We start from the raw sequence: 11968 nt of genomic DNA on the forward strand, positions 1-11968 counted from the left end.
TGCGGGGTTGTCATTGCAAGCAGCCTCTTCCTGCATCCTGGTAGATGGAGCCTGCTGGATTCTTGCAATTCAGGTTTGCATGCAAATACTATGGTATAATGACCCCAGGTCCTAATGTTACTTAATTGTCTGATTTGCTAGCTGGATGAATAGTTTGGTTTTCAGACAGTACTTCACCTTCTTTTCAAGATATACTAATTAGATTTCTATGCCGTATCTTGTATAAGCTTTCCAGCTGTCTGTTGAAAGCTAGATTTTGTTGTGCAGGTCTCAAAGATGCGGGCTGTCCCTTTATACTTGATTAAACCCCTTATCTCCTTAAATAGCCAGCAATTAAAGCTCATGCACTTTCTATAGAGGAGACCTGAAGGAGAGAGGTTATTTATTGTTTGCGTTGTTTCTTGCATCTCATTTTACTAGCTGTAATGAGCAAATTGACACAGCTGTGAAATGTTACTTAACTTGTGTAATGTATTGCTTTTAAAATAAGTCATAATATGAAAAAAAACAGAGTAGGAATCTGCATTAGATCTGCTGATTCTTGCTGGACAGACTAATGCCAGGCCTCAGAGACTATTCTTCATACGGTTGGTTTTCAGTCTACGCAAATGACCGCCTTTTAAAAACTGGGTTGTGTGCCAGTAGTTAAAGTATGGCCTTATAGGGTATGACAGGCTTTGTTACTAGGGATTTTCAGAGGTGAGGTCATGATAAACTTAGCTGAAACTTCAGCAGTGTTAATGTTACCAACAAATAGATTTATTTTTCTAACCTTCCTTTCACAATGCCTGAACGTGACCTGCTTTTATATGGCTCCTGTTTAACGGAAAATAATTTGTTAGAATGAATAAAGGGAAGTTAGTTAAAGCCCATGTTTTCATTCTCTGCTGCTTAAAACTATTCACCTTATAAACATAGAGTGTTTACATCAGAAACGTTGGGCAAGAAAGATAATGCTTTTTGGTACCCTTTCGTTAGCATGCCAGCCACCATTGTGTGGTGGTACTCTGGGAAAAACTGAGAATAGACTGCAACTAAGAAGCACCTATTGGCTGGAATGTCTGTACCTTGTAAAATCATGCCAAAATGATAAACCGTGGCTTTCTTTGACCACAATGAAAGAACCCTGGCAGAGAAACCATGCTGTAACTTTCTTAAGGGTTTTTCACAGTGGTGAAGTTATTAACGATCACCTGCATTTTGGTGCACCTGCTGTGCATTCTGCATACATCCCAGCTCACCATATCTCAGGGCACACTGGAGCTACTTGTTTTTCTCTTAAGATAATGGAGAGGTTGGAGCAGGTGAGTTAGGAGGAAAAGCTGAAGAGTCCAGGGCACCTCATTTTGTGGAGGCATGTGATTATGTTGTAAAAATAAAGTGATGGGTAAGCAGATATGAAATTCAGGTTCACAAGGTCTTGCAGTATCAGGATTAAGGGGGCACCCGTTATGCCTAGCAGAAGCTTCCTTCTGTCTCAACAGTAATCACTTGGAAGCAGATGACAGTCCTTCACACTGCATTTGTGTATTTCCAGAACTCGCTTCTGCAGGAGGTGCAGACACAGGGAGTATTGGCAGGTTCCGAGAGGCCTTGCATGCATGCCTCAACAGCAGGGCCATAAATGGAGACTAAAGGCACTCAGTAGGGAGGTACCCTCTGCATTCCTGCTGAAACAGTTGTGGATGCCAGTGGAGAGGCTGCAGAAAAGGCTCACGTGCTCTCTCGAAATAGCCTTCTTTTCTGCTGCTGTTGCAGGCTGAATACCAGGCTGAATGGACTGTGTACACCTGGCCCAGGCGGGCATTTCTGCTGTTGTTGCCTTCAGAAGGCAGGTTGTTCTTACTGAGGAGCAGGTTGTTCTTTCTTGCTCCATTAGGATAATTAAGACTTGGGTGAGCCAAGCCTGCTCAGAAAAACAAAGTGTTTTGGACTGCTTCCTGGCTGGTGTGCCACTGACCTGGGAGTGGGAACTGGGTCACACTGAGCTCAGAAAGAAAGAGGCACTGAACAGGATGTAGAGGTTACTCTGCCCACATCATCCATCCCATCAGAAAATGGCATTCCCTAACCCTGAGAACAGTGTGTGCCTGTTCAGGAGGACACAGACATTTTGAGGTGCAGTTACGTAAGAAGGTGTCAAGCTTGGAACTGCGTCTTTTTTGTTCGTTTTTTAGGGTTTTCAGATTTGGTTAGGTTTTTGTTTGTTTGTTGTTGTCTGTCTTCTCTGTAGTTTTCTGGCTGCTGGTGTATCTTACTATTTGTGTACAGGTGTGACCAGCATCTCCACTCTGGTTCTCAGGCTTTCTATGGAAAGAGGAGCACATCTTCAGAGCACACACTTGCTCTCAGATGGAAGAAGTTGCGCTTGCTGACAGTGCTGCTTTGATCTTGTGAGAGTTAAGATGAGGAAAAAGCAAATTTTTTGCTTTTTTGTTTGTTTGCAGGGTTTCAATTTCTTTCTTTCCTGTGGGAGTGCTGGCAGGTTGTAGGAAATGTAGAGTTGTTTCTTGTGAAAGTAACAACTGCACTGAGATCAGAAGTCCCTTACTGTGTTTTCTCTCGTATTCTTTACTAGGTTATTTGTTCTATGGTACCACTGTTAGTTAAATCCTTTCTTTAATGCAAACATAAATAAATTGCATTAGTTTCATTTTTTTTTAACTAAACAAGACTTTATATATATATTTTTTTTTAAATGTAGATTAAGTTGCATTTTTCATTTGTCAAAGCCTCAGTACTTTAACTCAAAAATAATTCCTGGTCACAATTCACAGCCAGGTCAGTGCATCTCTACTCTTCTGGCTGAATCAGGTTTCACTCTATGCATGGGATTAATAGGATGTGTGAGGGCAGGAGATAGGCACTGCCATTGCTTAGAAGTTGGCTTGAGCTCTCACAGGCCTTCTGTGTAGACTTCTTAGAACAGTGTTACAATATTCCTGGGACAGGTTTACATTTTGTCCATTATGTTTTCATTTGTCTGTCAAGCCAGAAGTTTAAGAGGAGCTTGATTTCCCCATTCCTCAAAGGTGCCAAGTTCCTAGAAGTTTTGTGAGAATGGAGAGTTAGAGGAGAGGCAGCTTGTTGTGTTCCCCTGTAAATTAAAAACAAGTTGGGGAAGCTGAGCATCCATCTCGAGGCAAAGATCCTGAGGAAAAAGGCATCAGGGTTTTTGGCTGTGGCTTTTTCCTAGCCTAATTCCATAGCAGCTTGCTAGCTGTTAAGGTTAGTGCTTTCTTACTGCAGGCAAGACTAAGCTTTGGCAGTAACCGTGGGACTTGAACTTTATGGAAGTCCCAGATGTGATGTGATTCTTCTTTTTTTGGGATTGCAACTTGATTTGCAGTTCATTTTAATTGTGATCTATGCTTTTTTGTTGTTGTTGTGTTCCTTGAGGATTCACACAGAACTACTCTCTGAGGCCCTTGTACTGGGTATACATGTTAGAAAGACAGGGATTCTTCTCTAAACAACTGTCACACAAATAAAAGTGGGGGTATGGAAAGGAGGAAGAAAAAATACATTTTCTGCCTTTTCTGTTGAGAGGAGGCTCAACTGTGAAGAGACATTGCCTCATGAGTTTGAATGAAAGACCAACTATTCCCCGTGGGGAAACAGAAGCACTTGCCTCATTTCCTTCTCACTGGCAGCTGTTCCTTAGGAATTTCATTTGAGTATGAGCTGCTTTAGTTGACCTGAGGAATAGTTTTAATATGAACAGCCATCAGTGGTGTGTGCTGTTAGAGTTAGGAAGTGCAGTGTGATATTCACAGGAAGTTAATAGGTTGAACTTAAAGAAGCATTTTGTACCCCAGGAGGTCCTCCATGCAGATTCTGGTGCATTCAGCTATCTTGACATCAGTTTTTATCCTTTCCATCTGTGCTGGGCTGAGAAGCAGGGAACGGAAGGAGACACAGGGCTCTGATGAGGAAAACACACTTATTAGGGCTGGGGGGAGGAAGGTGCGATGACATGGCTGCCATTGCTGAGATCATCATCTGGGTAGGTGATGGAAAACCTCGCTCAAGTTTTTGTGTTTTACCAAAATAACACACTGTAAGTCTATTGTAAGTCTAACTCTAGCACCCAGAAGTGTCTTGCTAGGCCCTGCAGCACCTAGGCTGACAGAAGGAAGAGCATGAACTGCTGTGCTGTGTTGTGCTTCTGCATTGACACATGCCAGGATCTGTGGCTAGGAAACTCATCACCAGGCCTGTCTTTAGAAGATGGGCAGTTTCACAATTCCCAACATGCAGATTGTGTTGGACACGCATGCTGGGTGTCTCACCAGGCGCTGGAGATGAGTCGGCTGCATCCAAATAGACTTGGGGATGAGTAGTTGGGCTGCAGCATTCCGCTCCCAGAGGAGCTGTGCCTGGGCTTGCAGAGTGTGCCTCTGGGCTCTGAGGGACGCAGCCGGAAAAGTGGCTTCTGTCCTGGGCTGGGTGAGCCACCAGGTGATGCAGACGGGCTTCTCCTTTCACAGGTGGAAATGTCACAAGGACAGGTCACACATACTGAGCTGTGGCATCCAGATCTCACCTCTGAAGCCTTCCCTCCCTTCAGCTCCATTTAACCTTGGTGAGGTTGGAGTAACTGCTCTCCCTTCTTGCAGTCTCACTCTGCACACGTGTGAATTCAGCTGCTTATGGACCTTCCTCAAGAGCACAATGCAAACATTTTGCAAAGCCCAGTAGAGATTTATTTGTTACTGCTGTTACTCTGCTGCTGGTGGATCACTCAAGATCTTTTACAGATGGTAGATATCGCAGTGGAATTTGATCTGCTGAACCTAAGCAGAGATATCAGAGGGATTTTCCTTGGGCGAGTCCTTGTTATGACATGACAAATACAGGAGGAAATAAGTCATAGCTTGCCAAGCCCTCCCCCAGCTGCTGAGGTGCTTTGGTCAAAGATTTATCTGTTTGCCTGAAGACATGGCTAGACAAAGCTGTATGGCAAAAGCCAAGTGCCACACTATGCTGAGAGCAGTTCAGGTTTGGGGAAAAATGTGTACTGTCTTGTCAAGGAGTAATTCTTGCATGTTGGTCATGTGTAATTAGGGAAAAAATGAAAGACGCAGGTGCCTCAAATCAGTGTGTGGTATCTGATGTTAGTCACTGAGCACAGCTGAGACCCAGTGGGCCAAGGCTTTTGTGTTCATGGAGGGCTCACTAGATGTTCTTTTGTGGACTTTTCCTGGTGGCAGACATGGAGAGTTCACTGTCACTTCAGTCTGTGTGACACTGACGTGATTCCTCATGGGCAGTGGTGTCTGGCAGGTGAGAGTTTCTGCTTGCTTGGTTGGAGTCTGTCCCCTGATGTGTGTGCAGCAGGAGTGTTAGAGCTTTAGTTTGGGAGTGGAAGTGTTTCTCTAGGTTCAGTCATGAAGGTCCCGGGCTTGGTTTTCCTGCTGGGATGACATCTGTGTTGGCTGTCCACCATTTCTCACTCTCTGTGATCTTTTGTTGTTCATGAGTGGAGGATTAGGCTGAAAATGGTAATTGAAGTAAAGAGGGTTTCTGCTTGCTATGTGTAGCACTTTCTTTGAAAGGATTGGGGTCTATTCATTAATGCTTTAAGCCCAGCCCCTACTTTTTCATAATCTCTATACTGTTAAAATTAGTTGAGGCAGTCTTTGGTTGCTCAGAAAATGAGGTAAAGCCATGTTTGTTGCTGGTATGTGCAGAGTGAAGTTCTCTCAGCTTTTGCATAAATACGGCTTTCCTTCTTCATGCTGAACTAAACTTGGCCAAAACTGCCTGGCCACTGGTATCAGTGTGAGGAGACAGAAGTTCCAGTTGTGTGTTCAAGCAGGGAAGCCTTCCTAGCTCAGAGGGAGCAGTGATTCTCTCAGTGATGCAAGGCAGCCTGCAGCTGTGCAGGGAGCCTCACCTGGAAGGCTGGCATTACACTGAGCTCTTCCCGACCCCTCACCTCCAGCCTGGAGCTACTGCCTGCAGCTCCTCAAACCCACTCTTGCAATTGCATTTAGTTCTATCAAATGTTTAGCATCCAGCAGTGTGTTCTCCTGTTTAATATTTGCAGAGCTGACCCTAGGGCAGCACCAGAACAAGTCCAGCAGAACTGGGCTTGGGTTTCATACGTAGTGCCTGGATCCTAGACAGCCCATAGGAATAGGCTATTCTCAGAGGGTTGCATCTATTCTAAACTAATCAAATTGCTATCCAGCTTGTTTACCAAGTTGGGTTAGTCTTTTTTCCAACTCTTAATAACGTAGGCAGATTGTTTACATGCTGTGAGCCATGTGAATTTGCCCTGTACCATTAATTCTTTTATAATACACTCTTTTTGTTATCTCCGGTTATTGAAAGTCCTTTCTGCCAGACTAAAGCTCTTGAAGTGCACAGAAGTCAGTGTGACGTTATTGAAACAAAGGTCAGGGTAGTCATAGGTAAGACTAGGGAGTGGTCTCTTTGTGAGTAGTGTTTTCTCTTGATGATGATGCTGTGGGTGGTTTGGGTGATTACACAGAATCATAGAATTGTTTGGGTTGGAAGGGACCTTTAAGATCATCTAGTTCCAACCCCCTGCTATGGGCAAGGGCACCTCCCTCGAGGCCAGGTTGCTCACAGCCCCATCCAGCATGGCCTGGAATGCTTCCAGGGAGAGAGCATCCACAGCCTCTCTGGGCAGTCTGTTCCAGTGTCTCGCCACCAGCATAATAAATAATTGCTTCCTCATATCTAGTCTAAAGCCATCCTGTTCCAGTTTAAAGCCATTTCCCCTGTCCTGCAGGCCCCCCTTCAGGTACTAGAAGGCTGCTGTAAGGTCCCCTCAGAGCCTTCTCCAGGCTGAAGAACCCCAGGTCTCTCAGCCTGTCCTCACAGGGGAGGTGCTCCAACCCTCTGATCATCTCTGTGGCCCTCCCATGGATGTGCTTTAACAGCTCCATGTCCTTTTTGTGTTGGTGGCCCCAGAACTTGACACAGTACTCCAGGTAGTATCTCACAAAAACAGAGTAGAGGGGCAGCATCACCTCCCTTGATGAAACCCAGGATATGGTTGGCCTTCTGGGCTGTAGGAGCACATTGCTGGCTCATGTTGAATCTGTCATCAATCTACACCCCCCCCAACTCCTCCTCAGGATGGCTCTCAAGCCATTCTCCACCCAGCCTGTATTTGTACTTGGGATTGCCCCAACCTAGGTGCAGGACCTTGCACTTGGCCTCGTTGAACTCCATGAGGTTGGCATAGGCCCACTTCTCAAGCCTGTCCAGATCCATCTGGATAGCATTCCTTCCCTCTTGTGTGTCAGCTGCACCACTTAACGATAACAGTTGGCTCCAGCGAAGTAGAGGAGAGGCACCTGCTTGGTCCGTTGTCCATGAAATAATGGCAAATAGTAAAGCTGTGGTGTCCACTGCTAGAAATTTACTATCAAAAGTGTTAGCAGATTGGATCTGTGCTGAGAGGCTTGTCTGCAGCTGCAGACACGGAAACCTTCTGGTTTCAGCGTTGGGTCTGTGAAAGCAGATGTAGAGGCAGTAAGTGCTCTGTCACGTTTGTGTGGCTGGATCTTGGCCTGTTCTCACATGCTTTGAAGATGGTATTCATAACACCCATAGTTCCGGACCTGCTCTGTGTTACTGCTTTTACTGCTTATTTTGAGCACTAAAGCAGCAAAACCTATTTTGATTTCAGAGGAAAAACAAAAAACAAAAAATGCTTAGGCACAAGAAAGAAAAATACTAGAGAAAATACTGTTTTGTTTTCATTTGTTCATTTGCTCTCAAAGTGAATGCTGCATGGTGTAAGAGCCTCTGTGGAGATGAAGCGAGAAGTTTAGATGAAGTTGTATTTGTAACTCTGATGGCAGTTTAGGGGAAGATGACAAATAGAGGAGTAAGGAAGATTCATTTCTCTAGTGGGACTGCAGGCTTGGATTCTGAGGACGTTCAGTAAATTGGTGTTTTGCAATAGTGAGGAGGGGTTTGGCAGCTGTGCAGGGCACGCCGTGCACTTAGTGAGAGTTGTGCTATGGAGCTGGTGGGAGGGTTGAGCGGCCGGTCTTCATTTTGCCTCAGTTTCCTCATCAGTGAAGTAAAGGTGTGTTCCCCATGTTGTGCAGGAAAGCAGCATTTGAGTCCAGATGGGAGTCTAAGGTTTCTGGCTCCCAGCGCGTTCAGATCACGCCTTTCTTTTTATAGCTATGGGAGAAAAGTCAGCTCCAGCATGTCATTTAGTAAAACACCATATAGGAAAAGCAACGCTAAGCCCCACAGAGCTAAAACTATTCGGTTTTAAATTAGGAGACAGAAAAATGCTTTGCACATTCTTTCTGGGAAATGTCAGCTTTCAGTTCCACACCGGCTGCGATCATCCTGGCAAAGCAGAGCGCTGTCCGGCTGTGCACAGATGTCCCAAGGGCTGCATGTGTGCAGGGAGCTCCTCTCCTCTGTATGGCCGCCGTGTATGTCTGTGTTCAGATGGACCCCAAAGCTTCAGGCCTCCGCTTCTCCCTTTCTAAGCGATGTCTTGCGTCGTTAAAGCTGAGAGCTGCAGCTCTTTCAGACTATATATGGCGTTGGTGCTCGTGGTAGAATGTATTTATAACGCTGTTCGCTGTAGTGATGTGGATTGGGAACAAATGTTTGGTTGGATAAAATCCAACTCCAGGGATTGGTTTTACTGCTGAGTGTAAAATCCGTAGCAAGCTCATAAAAGCAGCAGTTGAAAATCTAATAGGGCCTTCCCCGTGGAAAAGCCATGGCTGTGGTGTGACGTTACAGAGCTGGCGTGACTCGTGATGGCTCACATAGCAGTCAGTGCCCCAGAGCGTATGCAGGCTGGGATGTGGGGATGCTCCTGTCTTTGTGGCACACGTTGGGACTGCTGGTGTTACTTGTTAGTATGCACTGCTGCTTTTATTTGTGTTCTTTGTTTGTTTAGAAATACTCATTTGTGCCCTAAGTAATGTTTCAAAAATTCCAGCTGTATTCTTAACAGTATTGCATAGCAGTGACATGAGCAAATCGAGCTGTTTTACATACCCCTAATAAATATTTGAGTGAAAACAATTGGCAAAAGAGTGACACGAGTGTCTTTGGGTGTGTTGATTTAACCATCTCCGTTCAGTCCAAGTTTTCCCCTTGACTCACCTAACTTGCTCAGCCTTTCTTTTGCTGTACAGATGGTTAATGTGCATTGAGCCCTGTGGAGTCACCCAGACTGGGAAGGCTCAGATCCCACAACGTAAAAGAAGCATTCTTTATTCTGTTTTCTAAAACTACTCTCTGCTGTTGTTGTTGAAGGATGATCAGAAGGAGACCGAACCACATGTTTATCTCAGTAAAGAAGAAGTTAAAGAGAAGATACAAAGCTATAACTCATCTGTCACTGATAAATTGAAGATGACCTTGGTAAGTTTTGCATAGGGTTTCTGTAACTTACAGTAGGAGCAATTGCACGGTAACTTTGTAGTGAATAATGAATCATTTTATTCTTAGCATCTTACATGCAAACCCATCCCTGGTTTAATGACTCTGTAGAAGGGCTTTTTCTTAGATCTGCAAATAAATCTTACATCTGGAATATTTTTATTCGTGTCGCTTTTTTATGTGAATGGAAACAAACTGTAGAAGAAGCAAATTTGAGTGTCGTTTGAAATGCATTTAAGATTAAATTCTGCTTTAACACCAAGATGTCAGTTTGTCAGATGAAAACCCTTCAGCTGGTAAACAAGAACATATTCATTCTGTTTGGGTTTATGAATGTTTTTTCAAGCATCTCTTTAACAGATTCACAAACAACTGAGAGAAGCAAGAACTTGCAATATTTCTTACAGGAGACTTAATGCTCAGAGCAGTCCTATAGCTTTTCAGCACAAGGAGACTTCTTACTGCTGCCCTTTCCATGCATGTTATATGGACAACTGAATGCAGATAGATTTCTAATTTCCAAGTACTATGTATCAGGTCCAGGGCTCAGTCTGACCTTCTCCAGACCATAATAATAACATTCACATTCACAAGTTCTCTAGCTCAGTAATGTGTGAACAATTTTGCTGTTTTCCTTCAGATGCAGTCAGGAAAAATAATTGAAAATGCTCATTAGATTAACATTTATTCTGTTTATTTTTGAATTGCAGCAAGATTGGAGCATTTAAATGCCATAAAATAATTTGACAAGTGCAGCTGAAAAGTAGGGAGATTAATTTCTTTATTTACTCCTCAAATATATAGTTAGAAATACATGCTAACGGACTTTTATACTTTGTAGTCAAGATGTAATAGATGTAGAGCTCAGCTGTTACTGTTAAGGCAGGTAGTAATTTTATTCCTGCTGGTATTTCTGCTGAGTAATATGAATTATTGAAAGGGAATCTTTCCTAGGAGGTGTCGTGTGTTACAGTGGCACTTGTGATCTCCCACTCTTCAGTCTTCCTCCTCCACTGATATGTCACAGTTGTTCACTGCTGATTTTAAGCGTTTGCGGTTTCTCTTCCTGTTGCAGAACTCAAATGGGATTTACACTGGCTTCATCAAAGTTCAGATGGAACTATGCAGACCGATCACTGTGCAGTCTTCTCCCGGCCAGGGAACGTGTGCTCACAGCAATAACGAAACTGCTTTTTACCTGCCGAACGACTGTGTGAATACACTTCACATCAGCAGCACCAATACTGTCCGTGAAGTTATTGAGGCCTTGCTCAAAAAGTTTTTTGTTGCTGACAACCCTGCAAAGTTTGCACTTTACAAACGCTGTCACAAGGAAGACCAAGGTTAGACTTAGGACATTTGGGTGACAAAGTGATGTGTGGGGATCTGTGCTAGAGGAGCACTTGAAATAAACAGGGTGGAAGAAAAAAAGATGGAGGGAGGTGGCAGTCTTAGTCGCTCTTATCTCTTTTTCTTTGGAAAAGTAGCTTGTGCAATAAGAGAGTCAGTGCAGTGGGGATATTTCACAAAAGTCAGGAGAACCCACTGAAGCATCTGCGTGGATCTCCGTTGCTGTGCAGTGTGTTCATTTAAAGCGCCCCTTTATCAGGCTCTAAATTTCAACACTACAGACCTGTGAGATTGAATTACAGGACGGTGTTTTAAAGAGAAACCCTCATGTCAGCAATACCTGCGGTCCCTACAGACAGGCAGCTGTTGAGTGATGAGCATTGTGGGCATGCATGTGATACTTGGTGCATGGGATGCTCTCTGAACCATCTGACGAAAAAGTTAGATGTATATCGTGTTTGGAAATCCAGAAGATGCAGAAGTTATCTTCAGTGGAAAAACACATTTTGCCAGTGTTGTGTTAGTACATTTAAGAGACTGCCTGCTGTAGGCAGATATTGACAGCGGTTTCAGGAGCTCAGATGTTTCTGGCTGTCTGGAAAAAAAGAGTTTCAGAATGATGATACCACAGCTGTGATGTTTTAAATACTTATTTATAGCTACAGAGCTGTGTTGTATTTCCTCCTCCCACCCCCGCATACATTCAGATCCTGTGTTGACTAGAAGCCGCTTCATTCATATTTGATTTTAGCCTTGTACTGCTGCCATCCCTAAAGCTCGTTTGTTCAAAAAGAGCTTGAAGAATGTGTAAATTTGTGGCTACAGGTGCAGATCTCTGCAAATCTCTAACGTTGGCCAGCACTAATCATTCAAAACATGTCAAACATCGTTATTAAAGATGGTTAATTTCTGTCACTTCTCCTGCAGTTTATATATGCAAGCTGTCCGACAGAGAACATCCCCTCTACCTGCGTTTGGTGGCAGGCCCCAGGACAGAAATGCTCAGTTTTGTTCTACGTGAGCACGAGACTGGAGAGGTCATGGTATGTTACACTCCGTTTTTTGGTCCTTCAATGTTGTGGGTGAGTGGGGTCCTGTTTGATCTGCGCTGACGTGATGATCTGGTTTTTTGGGACGCTTTGTTTTTTTCTTCTCATTGATAGTTATTTTGCCCTTTTTATAAGGGTTTAGTCTGTGGTTGGGCTGCCCTGCT

The 11968-nt window shown here is 44.0% G+C and overlaps 1 protein-coding gene across 2 annotated transcripts in view; it reads left to right on the plus strand.

Moving 5' to 3' along the window:
* RASSF3 (Ras association domain family member 3) overlaps positions 1-11968 on the plus strand; it is a 49796-nt gene that overhangs the window by 35681 nt on the left and 2147 nt on the right. For both annotated transcript variants that reach the window (XM_048944250.1, XM_048944240.1), the window contains exons 2-4: positions 9280-9387; positions 10481-10748; positions 11683-11798. In XM_048944250.1, coding sequence (XP_048800207.1) covers positions 9280-9387; positions 10481-10748; positions 11683-11798 — 492 coding nt within the window. The remainder of the gene's footprint in view (positions 1-9279; positions 9388-10480; positions 10749-11682; positions 11799-11968) is intronic.

Source organism: Lagopus muta, chromosome 1 (genome assembly GCF_023343835.1).
Source record: "Lagopus muta isolate bLagMut1 chromosome 1, bLagMut1 primary, whole genome shotgun sequence".
In the NCBI taxonomy this organism is placed as follows: Eukaryota; Metazoa; Chordata; class Aves; order Galliformes; family Phasianidae; genus Lagopus; species Lagopus muta.